Below are 19,840 nucleotides of genomic sequence, written 5' to 3'. Positions count from 1 at the left end.
GAGGATACAGATTATGGAGGGGAGAGAGGAAAGGAGGGCAGAGGGTGGATACAGATTATGGAGGGGAGAGAGGAAAGGAGGGCAGAGGGTGGATACAGATTATGGAGGGAGGGGAGAGAGGAAAGGAGGGCAGAGGAAGGATACAGATTATGGAGGGTAGGAGGAAAGGAGGGCATAAGAAGGATGCAGATGAGGGAGGGAGGAAAGGAGGGCAGAGGAAGGATACAGATTATGGAGGGAGGAAAGGAGGGCAGAGGAAGGGTGGAGGGAGAGGAGAGAGGAAAGGAGGGCAGAGGGAGGATACAGATGACGGAGGAATGAAAGGAGGGCAGAGGAAGGATACAGATTATGGAGGGAGGAAAGGAGGGCAGAGGAAGGATGGAGGGAGAGGAGAGAGGAAAGGAGGGCAGAGGAAGGATACAGATTATGGAGGGGAGAGAGGAAAGGAGGACAGAGGGAGGATACAGATGATGGAGGAAGGAAAGGAGGGCAGAGGAAGGATACAGATGATGGAGGGAGGGAGGAAAGGAGGGCAGAGGAAGGATACAGATTATGGAGGGGAGAGAGGAAAGGAGGGCAGAGGGAGGATACAGATTATGGAGGGGAGAGAGGAAAGGAGGGCAGAGGGAGGATACAGATGATGGAGGGACGGGAGAGAGGAAAGGAGGGCAGAGGAAGGATACAGATGATGGAGGGAGGGGAGAGAGGAAAGGAGGGCAGAGGAAGGATACAGATTATGGAGGGGAGAGAGGAAAGGAGGGCAGAGGAAGGATACAGATGATGGAGGGAGGGAGGAAAGGAGGGCAGAGGAAGGATACAGATTATGGAGGGAGGAAAGGAGGGCAGAGGGAGGATACAGATTATGGAAGGGAGAGAGGAAAGGAGGGCAGAGGGTGGATACAGATTATGGAGGGGAGAGAGGAAAGGAGGGCAGAGGGTGGATACAGATTATGGAGGGAGGGGAGAGAGGAAAGGAGGGCAGAGGAAGGATACAGATTATGGAGGGGGGAGAGGAAAGGAGGGCAGAAGAAGGATGCGGATGAGGGAGGGAGGGGAGAGAGGAAAGGAGGGCAGAGGGAGGATACAGATGATGGAGGAAGGAAAGGAGGGCAGAGGAAGGATACAGATTATGGAGGGAGGAAAGGAGGGCAGAGGAAGGATGGAGGGAGAGATTGAGGGCTGAGGAAGGATGGAGGGAGAGGAGAGAGGGAAAGGAGGGCAGAGGAAGGATGGAGGGAGGGGAGAGAGGAAAGGAGGGCAGAGGAAGGATACAGATGGAGGGAGGAAAGGAGGGCAGAGGAAGGATACAGATGATAGAGGGAGGAAAGGAGGGCAGAGGAAGGATGGAGGGAGGGGAGAGAGGAAAGGAGGGCAGAGGAAGGATACAGATTATGGAGGGAGGAAAGGAGGGCAGAGGGAGGATACAGATTATGGAGGGGAGAGAGGAAAGGAGGGCAGAGGGTGGATACAGATTATGGAGGGGAGAGAGGAAAGGAGGGCAGAGGTTGGATACAGATTATGGAGGGAAGGGAGAGAGGAAAGGAGGGCAGAGGAAGGATACAGATTATGGAGGGGAGAGAGGAAAGGAGGGCAGAAGAAGGATGCGGATGAGGGAGGGAGGGGAGAGAGGAAAGGAGGGCAGAGGGAGGATACAGATAATGGAGGAAGGAAAGGAGGGCAGAAGAAGGATACAGATTATGGAGGGAGGAAAGGAGGGCAGAGGAAGGATACAGATGAGGGAGGGAGGAAAGGAGGTTAGAGGAAGGATACAGATGATAGAGGGAGGAAAGGAGGGCAGAGGAAGGATACAGATGATGGAGGGAGGAAAGGAGTGCAGAGGAAGGATACAGATGATGGAGGGAGGAAAGGAGGGCAGAGGAAGGATACAGATGATGGAGGCAGGGAGGTAAGGAGGGCAGAGGAAGGATGCAGATTATGGAGGGAGGAAAGTAGGGCAGAGGAAGGATACAGATGGAGGGAGGAAAGGAGGGCAGAGGAAGGATACAGATGATAGAGGGAGGAAAGGAGGGCAGAGGAAGGATGGAGGGAGGGGAGAGAGGAAAAAGGAGGGCAGAGGAAGGATACAGATGATGGAGGGAGGAAAGGAGGGCAGAGGAAGGATGGAGGGAGGGAGAGAGGAAGAGGGCAGAGGAAGGATACAGATGATGGAGGGAGGAAAGGAGGGCACAGGAAGGATACAGATGAGGGAGGGAGGAAAGGAGGGCAGAGGAAGGATACAGATGAGGGAGGGAGGAAAGGAGGGCAGAGGAAGGATACAGATGAGGGAGGGAGGAAAGGAGGGCAGAGGAAGGATACAGATGATAGAGGGAGGAAAGGAGGGCAGAGGAAGGATGGAGGGAGGGGAGAGAGGAAAGGAGGGCAGAGGAAGGATACAGATTATGGAGGGAGGAAAGGAGGGCAGAGGGAGGATACAGATTATGGAGGGGAGAGAGGAAAGGAGGGCAGAGGGTGGATACAGATTATGGAGGGGAGAGAGGAAAGGAGGGCAGAGGGTGGATACAGATTATGGAGGGAGGGGAGAGAGGAAAGGAGGGCAGAGGAAGGATACAGATTATGGAGGGTAGAGAGGAAAGGAGGGCATAAGAAGGATGCAGATGAGGGAGGGAGGAAAGGAGGGCAGAGGAAGGATACAGATTATGGAGGGAGGAAAGGAGGGCAGAGGAAGGGTGGAGGGAGAGGAGAGAGGAAAGGAGGGCAGAGGGAGGATACAGATGACGGAGGAATGAAAGGAGGGCAGAGGAAGGATACAGATTATGGAGGGAGGAAAGGAGGGCAGAGGAAGGATGGAGGGAGAGGAGAGAGGAAAGGAGGGCAGAGGAAGGATACAGATTATGGAGGGAGAGAGAAAAGGAGGACAGAGGGAGGATACAGATGATGGAGGAAGGAAAGGAGGGCAGAGGAAGGATACAGATGATGGAGGGAGGGAGGAAAGGAGGGCAGAGGAAGGATACAGATTATGGAGGGGAGAGAGGAAAGGAGGGCAGAGGGAGGATACCGATTATGGAGGGGAGAGAGGAAAGGAGGGCAGAGGGAGGATACAGATGATGGAGGGACGGGAGAGAGGAAAGGAGGGCAGAGGAAGGATACAGATGATGGAGGGAGGGGAGAGAGGAAAGGAGGGCAGAGGAAGGATACAGATTATGGAGGGAGAGAGAAAGGAGGGCAGAGGAAGGATACAGATGATGGAGGGAGGGAGGAAAGGAGGGCAGAGGAAGGATACAGATTATGGAGGGAGGAAAGGAGGGCAGAGGGAGGATACAGATTATGGAAGGGAGAGAGGAAAGGAGGGCAGAGGGTGGATACAGTTTATGGAGGGGAGAGAGGAAAGGAGGGCAGAGGGTGGATACAGATTATGGAGGGAGGGGAGAGAGGAAAGGAGGGCAGAGGAAGGATACAGATTATGGAGGGGAGAGAGGAAAGGAGGGCAGAGGAAGGATACAGATGATGGAGGGAGGGAGGAAAGGAGGGCAGAGGAAGGATACAGATTATGGAGGGAGGAAAGGAGGGCAGAGGAGGATACAGATTATGGAAGGGAGAGGAAAGGAGGGCAGAGGGTGGATACAGATTATGGAGGGGAGAGAGGAAAGGAGGGCAGAGGGTGGATACAGATTATGGAGGGAGGGAGAGAGGAAAGGAGGGCAGAGGAAGGATACAGATTATGGAGGGGGGAGAGGAAAGGAGGGCAGAAGAAGGATGCGGATGAGGGAGGGAGGGGAGAGAGGAAAGGAGGGCAGAGGGAGGATACAGATGATGGAGGAAGGAAAGGAGGGCAGAGGAAGGATACAGATTATGGAGGGAGGAAAGGAGGGCAGAGGAAGGATGGAGGGAGAGGAGAGAGGAAATGAGGGCTGAGGAAGGATGGAGGGAGAGGAGAGAGGAAAGGAGGGCAGAGGAAGGATGGAGGGAGGGGAGAGAGGAAAGGAGGGCAGAGGAAGGATACAGATGGAGGGAGGAAAGGAGGGCAGAGGAAGGATACAGATGATAGAGGGAGGAAAGGAGGGCAGAGGAAGGATGGAGGGAGGGGAGAGAGGAAAGGAGGGCAGAGGAAGGATACAGATTATGGAGGGAGGAAAGGAGGGCAGAGGGAGGATACAGATTATGGAGGGGAGAGAGGAAAGGAGGGCAGAGGGTGGATACAGATTATGGAGGGGAGAGAGGAAAGGAGGGCAGAGGTTGGATACAGATTATGGAGGGAAGGGAGAGAGGAAAGGAGGGCAGAGGAAGGATACAGATTATGGAGGGGAGAGAGGAAAGGAGGGCAGAAGAAGGATGCGGATGAGGGAGGGAGGGGAGAGAGGAAAGGAGGGCAGAGGGAGGATACAGATAATGGAGGAAGGAAAGGAGGGCAGAAGAAGGATACAGATTATGGAGGGAGGAAAGGAGGGCAGAGGAAGGATACAGATGAGGGAGGGAGGAAAGGAGGTTAGAGGAAGGATACAGATGATAGAGGGAGGAAAGGAGGGCAGAGGAAGGATACAGATGATGGAGGGAGGAAAGGAGTGCAGAGGAAGGATACAGATGATGGAGGGAGGAAAGGAGGGCAGAGGAAGGATACAGATGATGGAGGCAGGGAGGTAAGGAGGGCAGAGGAAGGATGCAGATTATGGAGGGAGGAAAGTAGGGCAGAGGAAGGATACAGATGGAGGGAGGAAAGGAGGGCAGAGGAAGGATACAGATGATAGAGGGAGGAAAGGAGGGCAGAGGAAGGATGGAGGGAGGGGAGAGAGGAAAGGAGGGCAGAGGAAGGATACAGATGATGGAGGGAGGAAAGGAGGGCAGAGGAAGGATGGAGGGAGGGGAGAGAGGAAAGGAGGGCAGAGGAAGGATACAGATGATGGAGGGAGGAAAGGAGGGCACAGGAAGGATACAGATGAGGGAGGGAGGAAAGGAGGGCAGAGGAAGGATACAGATGAGGGAGGGAGGAAAGGAGGGCAGAGGAAGGATACAGATGAGGGAGGGAGGAAAGGAGGGCAGAGGAAGGATACAGATGATAGAGGGAGGAAAGGAGGGCAGAGGAAGGATGGAGGGAGGGGAGAGAGGAAAGGAGGGCAGAGGAAGGATACAGATTATGGAGGGAGGAAAGGAGGGCAGAGGGAGGATACAGATTATGGAGGGGAGAGAGGAAAGGAGGGCAGAGGGTGGATACAGATTATGGAGGGGAGAGAGGAAAGGAGGGCAGAGGGTGGATACAGATTATGGAGGGAAGGGAGAGAGGAAAGGAGGGCAGAGGAAGGATACAGATTATGGAGGGGAGAGAGGAAAGGAGGGCAGAAGAAGGATGCGGATGAGGGAGGGAGGGGAGAGAGGAAAGGAGGGCAGAGGGAGGATACAGATAATGGAGGAAGGAAAGGAGGGCAGAAGAAGGATACAGATTATGGAGGGAGGAAAGGAGGGCAGAGGAAGGATACAGATGAGGGAGGGAGGAAAGGAGGTTAGAGGAAGGATACAGATGATAGAGGGAGGAAAGGAGGGCAGAGGAAGGATACAGATGCTGGAGGGAGGAAAGGAGTGCAGAGGAAGGATACAGATGATGGAGGCAGGGAGGTAAGGAGGGCAGAGGAAGGATGCAGATTATGGAGGGAGGAAAGTAGGGCAGAGGAAGGATACAGATGGAGGGAGGAAAGGAGGGCAGAGGAAGGATACAGATGATAGAGGGAGGAAAGGAGGGCAGAGGAAGGATGGAGGGAGGGGAGAGAGGAAAGGAGGGCAGAGGAAGGATACAGATGATGGAGGGAGGAAAGGAGGGCACAGGAAGGATACAGATGAGGGAGGGAGGAAAGGAGGGCAGAGGAAGGATACAGATGAGGGAGGGAGGAAAGGACGGCAGAGGAAGGATACAGATGAGGGAGGGAGGAAAGGAGGGTAGAGGAAGGATACAGATGATAGAGGGAGGAAAGGAGGGCAGAGGAAGGATGGAGGGAGGGGAGAGAGGAAAGGAGGGCAGAGGAAGGATACAGATGAGGGAGGGAGGAAAGGAGGGCAGAGGAAGGATACAGATGATGGAGGGAGGAAAGGAGGGCAGAGGAAGGATACAGATGATGGAGGGAGGAAAGGAGGGCAGAGGAAGGATACAGATCATGGAGGGAGGAAAGGAGGGCAGAGGAAGGATACATAAGATGGAGGGAGGGGAGAGGAAAGGAGAGAGTAATGTAAATGTAAAACTAAAAACACAAATTAACAAATTTTTCATTGTGTGTGTCAGTGTGTGTGTGTATGGATCAGCCAGCTGATCCACTGTGTGTTAACAAGCCAACCCACCTTTTCATTGTGTATGTGTGTGGGTGTATGGATTAATGTACAAGACTTTGAGATGTGAATGTTTGCTAGTGAAATGTGATAAAAGATGTGTGCTTGTCATTGTGTTTACTGGTTTTCTGCTGGTTTTGTGTGGAGAGAGTGAGTGTGTGTCGATGACGTATGTTCTGTGAATGAATGGCTAAAACAAGGACATTCTCACAGGACACACACACACTATGCCTGTATGTATAACGTTAGATGAGCCAGATGCCGGTCTCCTGTACACCAGGTTTCAGCAGAGGTCGTTAGATGAGCCAGATGCCGGTCTCCTGTACACCAGGTTTCAGCAGAGGTCGTTAGATGAGCCAGATCCCGGTCTCCTGTACACCAGGTTTCAGCAGAGGCCGTTAGATGAGCCAGATGCCGGTCTCCTGTACACCAGGTTTCAGCAGAGGCAGTTAGATGAGCCAGATGCCGGTCTCCTGTACACCAGGTTTCAGCAGAGGTCGTTAGATGAGCCAGATGCCGGTCTCCTGTACACCAGGTTTCAGCAGAGACCATTGGATGAGCCAGATGCTGGTCTCCTGTACAGCAGGTTTCAGCAGAGGTCGTTAGATGAGCCAGATGCCGGTCTCCTGTACACCAGGTTTCAGCAGAGGTCATTAGATGAGCCAGATGCTGGTCTCCTGTACAGCAGGTTTCAGCAGAGGTCGTTAGATGAGCCAGATGCCGGTCTCCTGTACACCAGGTTTCAGCAGAGGTCATTAGATGAGCCAGATGCTGGTCTCCTGTACAGCAGGTTTCAGCAGAGGTCGTTAGATGAGCCAGATGCCGGTCTCCTGTACACCAGGTTTCAGCAGAGACCGTTGGATGACCCCAGACTGACACGGTGTTCTTTTACCATTGCTGCAGGATTGTATTAATGTTCATCATATTAAGCCCTCTCCCTCTGGCTCAGTCTCTCTCTCTCTCTCTCTCTCTCTCTCTCTCTCTCTCTCTCTCTCTCTCTCTCTCTCTCTCTCTCTCTCTCTCTCTCTCATGCGCTCTCTCTCTCTGTCTGTCTGTCTCTCTCTCTATCTGTTGCTCTCTCCTCTCTGTCTCACTCTCTCTATCTCGCACTCTCTCTCACACGCATGCACACACACACACTCCGTCTGTCAGAGCCTCTCAGTCAGAGGATAGTGTTTTTGTCGTTGTTGATAGGAAAGGGTAGTGTTTTTGTCATAGAAAAGGATAGTGTTTTTGTCATTGTCGATAGGAAAGGATAGTGTTTTTGGCGTGGTTGATAGAAAAGGATAGTGTTTTTGTCGATGTTGATAGGAAACAAAGGTGTTTTTGTCATTGTCGATAGAAAATGATAGTGTTTTTGTCATAGAAAAGGATAGTGTTTTTGTCATTGTCGATAGGAAAGGATAGTGTTTTTGTCATTGTCGATAGAAAAGGATAGTGTTTTTGTCATTATCGATAGAAAAGGATAGTGTTTTTGTTATTGAAAAGGATAGTGTTTTTGTCATTGTCGATAGGAAAGGATAGTGTTTTTGTCATTGTCGATAGGAAGGGATAGTGTTTTTGTCATAGAAAAGGATAGTGTTTTTGTCATTGTTAATAGGAGAGAATAGTGTTTTTGTCGTGGTTGATAGGAGAGGATAGTGTTTTTGTCATTGTTAATAGGAGAGGATAGTGTTTTTGTCGTGGTTGATAGGAGAGGATAGTGTTTTTGTCGTGGTTGATAGGAGAGGATATTGTTTTTGTCGTGGTTCATAGGAGAGGATAGTGTTTTTGTCATGGTAGATAGGAGAGGATAGTGTTTTTGTCATGGTTGATAGGAGAGGATAGTGTTTTTGTCGTGGTTGATAGGAGAGGATAGTGTTTTTGTCATTGTCGATAGAAAAGGATAGTGTTTTTGTCATGGTTGATAGGAGAGGATAGTGTTTTTGTCATAGAAAAGGATAGTGTTGTTGTCATTGTCGATAGAAAAGGATAGTGTTTTTGTCATTGTCGATAGAAAAGGATAGTGTTTTTGTCATTGTCGATAGGAAAGGATAGTGTTTTTGTTGTGGATGATAGGAGAGGATAGTGTTTTTGTCATTGTCAATAGGAAAGGATAGTGTTTTTTCCATTGTCGATAGGAAAGGATAGTGTTTTTGTTGTGGATGACAGGAGAGGATAGTGTTTTTGGCGTGGTTGATAGGATAGTGTTTTTGTCGTGGATGATAGGAATGGATAGTGTTTTTGTCATAGAAAAGGATAGTGTTTTTGTCATTGTCGATAGGAAAGGATAGTGTTTTTGTTGTGGTTGATAGGAGAGGATAGTGTTTTTGTCATGGTTGATAGGAGAGGATAGTGTTTTTGTCGTGGTTGATAGGAGAGGATAGTGTTTTTGTCATTGTCGATAGAAAAGGATAGTGTTTTTGTCATGGTTGATAGGAGAGGATAGTGTTTTTGTCATAGAAAAGGATAGTGTTTTTGTCGTTGTTGATAGGAGAGGATAATGTTTTTGTCATTGTCGATAGGAAAGGATAGTGTTTTTGTCATAGAAAAGGATAGTGTTTTTGTCATTGTTAATAGGAGAGGATAGTGTTTTTGTCGTGGTTGATAGGAGAGGATAGTGTTTTGTCATGGTTGATAGGAGAGGATAGTGTTTTTGTCGTGGTTCATAGGAGAGGATCGTGTTTTTGTCATGGTAGATAGAAGAGGATAGTGTTTTTGTCGTGGTTGATGGGAGAGGATAGTGTTTTTGTCGTGGTTGATAGGAGAGGATAGTGTTGTTGTCATTGTCGATAGAAAAGGATAGTGTTTTTGTCATTGTCGATAGGAAAGGATAGTGTTTTTGTTGTGGATGATAGGAGAGGATAGTGTTTTTGTCATTGTCAATAGGAAAGGATAGTGTTTTTGTTGTGGTTGATAGGAGAGGATAGTGTTTTTGTCATTGTCGATAGAAAAGGATAGTGTTTTTTCCATTGTCGATAGGAAAGGATAGTGTTTTTGTTGTGGATGACAGGAGAGGATAGTGTTTTTGGCGTGGTTGATAGGATAGTGTTTTTGTCGTGGATGATAGGAATGGATAGTGTTTTTGTCATAGAAAAGGATAGTGTTTTTGTCATTGTCGATAGGAAAGGATAGTGTTTTTGTCGTGGTTGATGGGAGAGGATAGTGTTTTTGTCGTGGTTGATAGGAGAGGATAGTGTTTTTGTCATTGTCGATAGAAAAGGATAGTGTTTTTGTCATTGTCGATAGGAAAGGATAGTGTTTTTGTTGTGGATGATAGGAGAGGATAGTGTTTTTGTCATTGTCAATAGGAAAGGATAGTGTTTTTGTTGTGGTTGATAGGAGAGGATAGTGATGTTGTCATTGTCGATAGAAAAGGATAGTGTTTTTTCCATTGTCGATAGGAAAGGATAGTGTTTTTGTTGTGGATGACAGGAGAGGATAGTGTTTTTGGCGTGGTTGATAGGATAGTGTTTTTGTCGTGGATGATAGGAATGGATAGTGTTTTTGTCATAGAAAAGGATATTGTTTTTGTCATTGTCGATAGGAAAGGATAGTGTTTTTGTTGTGGTTGATAGGAGAGGATAGTGTTTTTGTCGTGGTTGATAGGAGAGGATAGTGTTTTTGTTGTGGTTGATAGGAGAGGATAGTGTTTTTGTTGTGGTTGATAGGAGAGGATAGTGTTTTTGTCGTGGTTGATAGGAGAGGATAGTGTTTTTGTCATGGTTGATAGGAGAGGATAGTGTTTTTGTCATGGTTGATAGGAGAGGATAGTGTTTTTGTCGTGGTTGATAGGAGAGGATAGTGTTTTTGTCATTGTCGATAGAAAAGGATAGTGTTTTTGTCATTGTCGATAGGAAAGTATAGTGTTTTTGTTGTGGATGATAGGAGAGGATAGTGTTTTTGGCGTGGTTGATAGGAGAGGATAGTGTTTTTGTCGTGGATGATAGGAATGGATAGTGTTTTTGTCATAGAAAAGGATAGTGTTTTTGTCATAGAAAAGGATAGTGTTTTTGTCATTGTCGATAGGAAAGGATATTGTTTTTGTTGTGGTTGATAGGAGAGGATAGTGTTTTTGTCGTGGTTGATAGGAGAGGATAGTGTTTTTGTCGTGGTTGATAGGAGAGGATAGTGTTTTTGTCATGGTTTGATAGGAGAGGATAGTGTTTTTGTCGTGGTTGATAGGAGAGGAGAGTGTTTTTGACGTGGTTGATAGGAGAAGATGGTGTTTTTGTTGTGGTTGATAGGAGAGGATAGTGTTTTTGTCGTGGTTCATAGGAGAGGATAGTGTTTTTGTCGTGGTTCATAGGAGAGGATATTGTTTTTGTCGTGGTTCATAGGAGAGGATAGTGTTTTTTGTTGTGGTTGATAGGAGAGGATAGTGTTTTTGTCGTGGTTCATAGGAGAGGATAGTGTTTTTGTCGTGGTTCATAGGAGAGGATAGTGTTTTTGTCGTGGTTCATAGGAGAGAATAGTGTTTGTCGTGGACGATAGGAGAGGATAGTGTTTTTGTCGTGGATGATAGGAGAGGATAGTGTTTTTGGCGTGGTTGATAGGAGAGGATAGCGTTTTTGTCGTGGATGATAGGAATGGATAGTGTTTTTGTCATAGAAAAGGATAGTGTTTTTGTCATAGAAAAGGATAGTGTTTTTGTCATTGTCAATAGGAAAGGATAGTGTTTTTGGCATGGTTGATAGGAGAGGATAGTGTTTTTGGCATGGTTGATAGGAGAGGATAGTGTTTTTGTCGTGGATGATAGGAGAGGATAGTGTTTTTGTCGTGGTTCATCGGAGAGGATAGTGTTTTTGTCATGGTTCATAGGAGAGGATAGTGTTTTTTTGTGCCAGTAATACATTGCTGGAATGTTAATAAAGTATTAAATGCGGTCTGCTGAAATTATCTGTTTTTATATTTAGGGCCCTGAGTTTTTAGCGACCACTTGACCCGACCAGGACAGCAGTGTGCTTATTTTCGTCCTATTCCACACATGTACAAGTGTGTATTAATGTGCATGTGTGAATTGATTTTTTATTTTTTTTGCATATCTGAGAGAGTGGGGCCATGGCCACGGTCTGCCATTATCAATGGTGACCCTGGAGCGATTAGGGTGCCTTGCTTAAGGGAACATCGGCAGACTTTTCACCTTGTTACCTCGGGATTCGAACCAGCAACCTCTTGGTTACTGGCCCAGTGACATTTATTTTTATTTTTTGATCTTCTTTCAGACACAGATGGTTCAACAGTCTTTACAGAGAACCTTAGAGTTCTACAGACAGAAAGAGATCAGGTAAGGACTGCTGTGCTCCGTGTTTGTATGCGTGTGTGTGCGTGTGTCTGCGTCCTTGAGAATGGTGTAGTAGAGGTAGCTATAGGCCTATGGGAAGAGAGAATAAGCATACAGTGAGTAATGATTTATCGTAACATAGTGAGGTCACATAAGAACAAGGCTACTGTACTGTTTTAGCTCATATAAGTGTTATAAATGAGAACCATGTTACTAATTCATCCGTTACCTAACACGTGTGTTTGTATATTGTGTTGCTCTGTGTCCTTGTTTTGAACCGTACTGAACAAAAATATAAACACAACATGTAAAGTGTTGGTTCCATGTTTCATGAGCTGAAATAAAAGATCCCAGAAGTTTTTCATACACACAAAAATATGATTTCTTTCAAATTTGTGCACAAATGTGTTTACTTAGTGAGCATTTCTCCTTTGCCAAGATAATCCATCCACCTGACAGGTGCAGGGGACAATAAAAGGCCACTATAAACAACACAATGCCACAGATGTCTCAAGTTTTGAGGGAGTGTGCAATTGGCATGACTGCAGATGTTCATTTCTCTACCATATGACTCCAACGTCATTTTAGAGAATTTGGTAGTACGTCCAATTGGCCTCACAACCGCAGACCACATGTAACCACGCCAACCCAGGGCCTCCACTTCCGGCTTCTTCGCCTGCGGGATCGTCTGAGACCAGCCACGCGGACAGCTGAGGAAACTGAGGGTGGACCTAGCTCCCCAGTGGCTGCAACCCTGTCCAGTCGTGAAATCCATAGATTAGGGCCTAATGAATTTATTTCAATTGACTGATTACCTTATATGAACTGTAACTCAGTTAAATCATAGAAATTGTTGCATGTTGCGTTTACATTTTGTTCAGTATAGTTAATTATTACTGTGTGTGTGTGTGTGTGTGTGTGTGTGTGTGTGTGTGTGTGTGTGTGTGTGTGTGTGTGTGTGTGTGTGTGTGTGTGTGTGTGTGTGTGTGTGTGTGTGTGTGTGTGTGTGTGTGTGTGTGATCTCTGTCTATTAGGGTGGTAAATGTGTTCATTAGACATAGCAGGTCAATATTACAGTAATGCCATGGTAAATATTACGGTTTATAAACAGACCAGCAATGAGGCACTCTCGAGCCTGTTTGAACTGCGGGGTTTGAGCCCTGAATGCTGATTGGCTGACAGCTGTGGTATATTTGACCGTATACTACGGATATGATAATACATTTATTTGTACTGCTCTGGTTACGTTGGTAATCAGTTATTAATAGTAATAAGGCACCTCAGGGGTTTGTGGTATATGGCCAATATACCACGGCTAAGGGCTGCATCCAGGCACTCCATGTTGCGTCGTGCTTAAGAACAGCCCTTAGCCGTGGTATGTTGGCCATATACCACACTCTCTCGGGCCTTATTGCTTAATTATATAATCTCTCTGTCCCCATTCCGTGTGTGTGTGTGTCAAAGGTGCAGAGAGGATGGGAAGGAGGAAAAGAAAAGTGTTACTTTGGAGAAGTGTCCCTTTGTGGATCATTGTGGTTCTGGAGAAGAGGAGGACATCTCAGGAATACTACAGTACATGGCTACTCTACAGGGTCAGTATCACTCTACCATGTGACTGAGTGGGTGTGTGTCGTACATGTGTAGCCCGTCGGTGTAGAGTTGTGTGTTGGCAGAATGTAGTTGGTACTGCCTGTTTACTTTGTGTGTGTGTGCTTTTAAGGACTTCTATGCTCTCTGCTTAGTTTCTGTGTGCACGTTAGTGCTGTCTGCTAACTATGCTTAGTAAGGGATAGTGTGTGCTTTTTGATGTATCAGGGTTTGATTAGTGCTGTCTGCTAACTATGCTTAGTAAGGGATAGTGTGTGCTTTTTAGATGTGTGTGCTTTTTTGATCAGGGTTTGATTAGGTTTGATTAGTGCTGTCTTTGATTAACTATGCTTAGTAGGGATAGTGTGTGCTTTTTGGTGCATCAGGGTTTGATTAGTGCTGTCTGCTTACTATGCTTAGTAAGGGATAGTGTGTGCTTTTTGATGCATCAGGGTTTGATTAGTGCTGTCTGCTAACTATGCTTAGTAAGGGATAGTGTGTGCTTTTTGATGCATCAGGGTTTGATTAGTGCTGTCTGCTAACTATGCTTAGTAAGGGATAGTGTGAGCTTTTTGATGTTTCAGGATTTGATTAATGCTGTCTGCTAACTATGCTTAGTAAGGGATAGTGTGTGCTTTTTGATGCATCAGGGTTTGATTTGTGCTGTCTGCTAATGATGTTTAGTAAGGGTTAGTGTGTGCTTTTTGATGTATCAGGGTTTGATTAGTGCTGTCTGCTAACTATGCTTAGTAAGGGATAGTGTGTGCATTTTGATGCATCAGGGTTTGATTAGTGCTGTCTGCTAACTATGCTTATCCAGAGCGACTTACAAATTGGTGCATTCACCTTATGACATCCAGTGGAACAGCCACTTTACAATAGTGCATCTAAATCTTTTGAGGGGGGGGGTGAGAAGGATTACTTTATCCTATCCTAGGTATTCCTTAAAGAGGTGGGGTTTCAGGTGTCTCCGGAAGGTGGTGATTGACTGATTGACTCCGCTGTCCTGGCGTCGTGAGGGAGTTTGTTCCACCATTGGGGGGCCAGAGCAGCGAACAGTTTTGACTGGGCTGAGCGGGAACTGTACTTCCTCAGTGGTAGGGAGGCGAGCAGGCCAGAGGTGGATGAACGCAGTGCCCTTGTTTGGGTGTAGGGCCTGATCAGAGCCTGGAGGTACTGAGGTGCCGTTCCCCTCACAGCTCCGTAGGCAAGCACCATGGTCTTGTAGCGGATGTGAGCTTCAACTGGAAGCCAGTGGAGAGAGCGGAGGAGCGGGGTGACGTGAGAGAACTTGGGAAGGTTGAACACCAGACGGGCTGCGGCGTTCTGGATGAGTTGTAGGGGTTTAATGGCACAGGCAGGGAGCCCAGCCAACAGCGAGTTGCAGTAATCCAGATGGGAGATGACGAGTGCCTGGATTAGGACCTGCGCCGCTTCCTGTGTGAGGCAGGGTCGTACTCTGCGGATATTGTAGAGCATGAACCTACAGGAACGGGCCACCGCCTTGATGTTAGTTGAGAACGACAGGGTGTTGTCCAGGATCACGCCAAGGTTCTTAGCGCTCTGGGAGGAGGACACAATGGAGTTGTCAACCGTGATGGCGAGATCATGGAACGGGCAGTCCTTCCCCGGGAGGAAGAGCAGCTCCGTCTTGCCGAGGTTCAGCTTGAGGTGGTGATCCGTCATCCACACTGATATGTCTTCCAGACATGCAGAGATGCGATTCGCCACCTGGTCATCAGAAGGGGGAAAGGAGAAGATTAATTGTGTGTCGTCTGCATAGCAATGATAGTAGAGACCATGTGAGGTTATGACAGAGCCAAGTGACTTGGTGTATGGCGAGAATAGGAGAGGGCCTAGAACAGAGCCCTGGGGGACACCAGTGGTGAGAGCGCGTGGTGAGGAGACAGATTCTCGCCACGCCACCTGGTAGGAGCGACCTGTCAGGTAGGACGCAATCCAAGCGTGGGCCGTGCCGGAGATGCCCAACTCGGAGAGGGTGGATAGGAGGATCTGATGGTTCACAGTATCGAAGGCGGCCGATAGGTCTAGAAGGATGAGAGCAGAGGAGAGAGAGTTAGCTTTAGAAGTGCGGAGCGCCTCCGTGATACAGAGAAGAGCAGTCTCAGTTGAATGACTAGTCTTGAAACCTGACTGATTTGGATCAAGAAGGTCATTCTGAGAGAGATAGCGGGAGAGCTGGCCAAGGACGGCACGTTCAAGAGTTTTGGAGAGAAAAGAAAGAAGGGATACTGGTCTGTAGTTACATTTACATTACATTTAAGTCATTTAGCAGATGCTCTTATCTAGAGCGACTTACAAATTTGTGCATTCACCTTATGACATCCAGTAGAACAGTCACTTTACAATAGTGCATCTAAATCTTAAAGGGGGGGGGGTGAGAAGGATTACTTTATCCTATCCTAGGTATTCCTTAAAGAGGTGGGGTTTCAGGTGTCTCCGGAAGGTGGTGATTGACTCCGCTGTCCTGGCGTCGTGAGGGAGTTTGTTCCACCATTGGGGGGCCAGAGCAGCGAACAGTTTTGACTGGGCTGAGCGGGAACTGTACTTCCTCAGTGGTAGGGAGGCGAGCAGGCCAGAGGTGGATGAACGCAGTGCCCTTGTTTGGGTGTATGGCCTGATCATCGGAGCAGTTGTTGACATCGGAGGGATCGAGTGTAGGTTTTTTCAGAAGGGGTGCAACTCTCGCTCTCTTGAAGACGGAAGGGACGTATCCAGCGGTCAGGGATGAGTTGTTGAGCGAGGTGAGGTAAGGGAGAAGGTCTCCGGAAATGGTCTGGAGAAGAGAGGAGGGGATAGGGTCAAGCGGGCAGGTTGTTGGGCGGCCGGCCGTCACAAGACGCGAGATTTCATCTGGAGAGAGAGGGGAGAAAGAGGTCAGAGCACAGGGTAGGGCAGTGTGAGCAGAACCAGCGGTGTCGTTTGACTTAGCAAATGAGGATCGGATGTCGTCGACCTTCTTTTCAAAATGGTTGACGAAGTAATCTGCAGAGAGGGAGGAGGGGGGGAGGAGGATTCAGGAGGGAGAAGGTGGCAAAGAGCTTCCTAGGGTTAGAGGCAGATGCTTGGAATTTAGAGTGGTAGAAAGTGGCTTTAGCAGCAGAGACAGAGGAGGAAAATGTAGAGAGGAGGGAGTGAAAGGATGCCAGGTCCGCAGGGAGGCGAGTTTTCCTCCATATCCGCTCGGCTGCCCGGAGCCCTGTTCTGTGAGCTCGCAATGAGTCGTCGAGCCACGGAGCGGGAGGACCGAGCCGGCCTGGAGGATAGGGGACATAGAGAGTCAAAGGATGCAGAAAGGGAGGAGAGGAGGGTTGAGGAGGCAGAATCAGGAGATAGGTTGGAGAAGGTTTGAGCAGAGGGAAGAGATGATAGGATGGAAGAGGAGAGAGTAGCGGGGAGAGAGAGCGAAGGTTGGGACGGTGCGATACCATCCGAGTAGGGGCAGTGTGGGAAGTGTTGGATGAGAGCGAGAGGGAAAAGGATACAAGGTAGTGGTCGGAGACTTGGAGGGGAGTTGCAATGAGGTTAGTGGAAGAACAGCATCTAGTAAAGATGAGGTCGAGCGTATTGCCTGCCTTGTGAGTAGGGGGAGGTGAGAGGGTGAGGTCAAAAGAGGAGAGGAGTGGAAAGAAGGAGGCAGAGAGGAATGAGTCAAAGGTAGACGTGGGGAGGTTAAAGTCGCCCAGAACTGTGAGAGGTGAGCCGTCCTCAGGAAAGGAGCTTATCAAGGCATCAAGCTCATTGATGAACTCTCCGAGGGAACCTGGAGGGCGATAAATGATAAGGATGTTAAGCTTGAAAGGGCTGGTAACTGTGACAGCATGGAATTCAAAGGAGGCGATAGACAGATGGGTAAGGGGAGAAAGAGAGAATGACCACTTGGGAGAGATGAGGATCCCGGTGCCACCACCCCGCTGACCAGAAGCTCTCGGGGTGTGCGAGAACACGTGGGCGGACGAAGAGAGAGCAGTAGGAGTAGCAGTGTTATCTGTGGTGATCCATGTTTCCGTCAGTGCCAAGAAGTCGAGGGACTGGTGGGAGGCATAGGCTGAGATGAACTCTGCCTTGTTGGCCGCAGATCGGCAGTTCCAGAGGCTACCGGAGACCTGGAACTCCACGTGGGTCGTGCGCGCTGGGACCACCAGATTAGGGTGGCCGCGGCCACGCGGTGTGGAGCGTTTGTATGGTCTGTGCAGAGAGGAGAGAACAGGGATAGACAGACACATAGTTGACAGGCTACAGAAGAGGCTACGCTAATGCAAATGAGATTGGAATGACAAGTGGACTACACGTCTCAAATGTTCAGAAAGTTAAGCTTACGTAGCAAGAATCTTATTGACTAAAATGATTAAAATGATACAGTACTGCTGAAGTAGGCTAGCTGGCAGTGGCTGCGTTGTTGACTTTGTAGGCTAGCTGGCAGTGGCTGCGTTGTTGACACTACACTAATCAAGTCGTTCCGTTGAGTGTAATAGTTTCTACAGTGCTGCTATTCGGGGGCTAGCTGGCTAGCTAGCAGTGTTGATTACGTTGGGATAGTGTGTGCTTTTTGATGTTTCAGGATTTGATTAATGCTGTCTGCTAACTATGCTTAAACCGTTGTACTGTAATGGATAAAATGTGTGCTTTTGGAGCGAAGCGGAATGATGTTTCAGGATTTGATTAATGCTGTTGGCTAACTATGCTTAGTAAGGGATAGTGTGTGTAAATTTTTTGATGTTTCAGGATTTGATTAGTGCTGTCTGCTAACTATGCTTAGTAAGGGTTTCTAGTGTGTGCTTTTGATGTTTCAGGATTTGATTAATGCTGTCTGCTAACTATGCTTAGTAAAAGGGATAGTGTGTGCTTTTTTAGATGTTTCAGGATTTGATTAATGCTGTCTGCTAACCATGCTTAGTAAGGGATAGTGTGTGCTTTTTGATGTTTCAGGATTTGATTAATGCTGTCTGCTAACTATGCTTAGTAAGGGATAGTGTGTGCTTTTTGATGTTTCAGGATTTGATTAGTGCTGTCTGCTAACTATGCTTAGTAAGGGTTAGTGTGTGCTTTTTGATGTTTCAGGATTTGATTAATGCTGTCTGCTAACTATGCTTAGTAAGGGATAGTGTGTGCTTTTTGATGTTTCAGGATTTGATTAATGCTGTCTGCTAACCATGCTTAGTAAGGGATAGTGTGTGCTTTTTGATGCATCAGGGTTTGATTAGTGCTGTCTGCTAACTATGCTTAGTAAGGGATAGTGTGTGCTTTTTGATGCATCAGGGTTTGATTAGTGCTGTCTGCTAACTATGCTTAGTAAGGGATAGTGTGTGCTTTTTGATGCATCAGGGTTTGATTGGTGCTGTCTGCTAACTATGCTTAGTAAGGGATAGTGTGTGCTTTTTGATGTATCAGGGTTTGATTGGTGCTGTCTGCTAACTATGCTTAGTAAGGGATAGTGTGTGCTTTTTGATGTATCAGGGTTTGATTGGTGCTGTCTGCTAACTATGCTTAGTAAGGGATAGTGTGTGCTTTTTGATGTATCAGGGTTTGATTGGTGCTGTCTGCTAACTATGCTTAGTAAGGGATAGTGTGTGCTTTTTGATGTATCAGGGTTTGATTAGTGCTGTCTGCTAACTATGCTTAGTAAGGGATAGTGTGTGCTTTTTGATGTATAAGGGTTTGATTTATGTCCAAATGTGTGTGTGTGTCAGTTTGACTCACCAATAATTCCTGACATTTCACAAAAATAAAGCTGTGTGTGGAATAGGTGTGTGATTTATAATGTTTACACTAGAATAATTATTCAGTTGCACTTTGCAACTAAAAGCAACACCTCCACACACATGCACATGAACCCCTCACACCCTACAGCTACCTTCTAATGAGGAGACACATCTTGGTGGAGCTCTGGCAAACACACTCTTCTTGACCTCTTTCTGCTTTTATCTTTCTCTCTTCCTTTCTCTCCCTTTCCTGGCTCTCCTACCTCCCTCCTCTTCCCTAATCCCTCTCTCTCCTCCTTCCTCTCCCTTTCCTGGCTCTCCTACCTCCCTCCTCTTCCCTAATCCCTCTCTCTCCTCCTTCCTCTCCCTTTCCTGGCTCTCCTACCTCCCTCCTCTTCCCTAATCCCTCTCTCTCCTCCTTCCTCTCCCTTTCCTGGCTCTCCTACCTCCCTCCTCTTCCCTAATCCCTCTCTCTCCTCCTTCCTCTCCCTTTCCTGGCTCTCCTACCTCCCTCCTCTTCCCTAATCCCTCTCTCTCCTCCTTCCTCTCCCTTTCCTGGCTCTCCTACCTCCCTCCTCTTCCATAATCCCTCTCTCTCTCTCCTCCCTCCCTCCCTCCTCTTCCCTAATCCCTCTCTCTCCTCCATCCCTCCTCTTCCCTAATCCCTCTCTCTCCTCCATCCCTCCTCTTCCCTAATCCCTCTCTCTCCTCCTTCCTCTCCTTTTCCTGGCTCTCCTACCTTCCTCCTCTTCCCTAATCCCTCTCTCTCCTACCTCCCTCCTCTTCCCTAATCCCTCTCTCTCCTACCTCCCTCCTCTTCCCTAATCCCTCTCTCTCCTCCCTCCCTCCTCTTCCCTAATCCCTCTCTCTCCTCCCTCCCCCCTCTTCCCTAATCCCTTTCTCTCCTCCCCCTCCATCCTTCTGTCTTGTGCTGAAGTACTGATGGTTATTAGGTTAAAGCACAACCTGTTCCTCAGTGTTCTCCCTCCATCTCTCTACC

General features: G+C 47.9%; 1 protein-coding gene across 1 annotated transcript in view; it reads left to right on the top strand.

Annotated features, from left to right (window-relative positions):
* Nucleotides 1–19,840, top strand: part of LOC123992555 (guanylate cyclase soluble subunit alpha-2-like) — a 124,526-nt gene that overhangs the window by 2,923 nt on the left and 101,763 nt on the right. The window contains exons 2-3 of the mRNA XM_046293769.1: nucleotides 11,472–11,533; nucleotides 12,995–13,122. Coding sequence (XP_046149725.1) covers nucleotides 11,472–11,533; nucleotides 12,995–13,122 — 190 coding nt within the window. The remainder of the gene's footprint in view (nucleotides 1–11,471; nucleotides 11,534–12,994; nucleotides 13,123–19,840) is intronic.

The sequence above is a fragment of the Oncorhynchus gorbuscha genome, linkage group LG13 (genome assembly GCF_021184085.1).
Source record: "Oncorhynchus gorbuscha isolate QuinsamMale2020 ecotype Even-year linkage group LG13, OgorEven_v1.0, whole genome shotgun sequence".
Classification (NCBI taxonomy): domain Eukaryota; kingdom Metazoa; phylum Chordata; class Actinopteri; order Salmoniformes; family Salmonidae; genus Oncorhynchus; species Oncorhynchus gorbuscha.
Note: the sequence above shows the minus strand (reverse complement) of the source record. Positions and strands in the feature narration are given on the sequence as shown.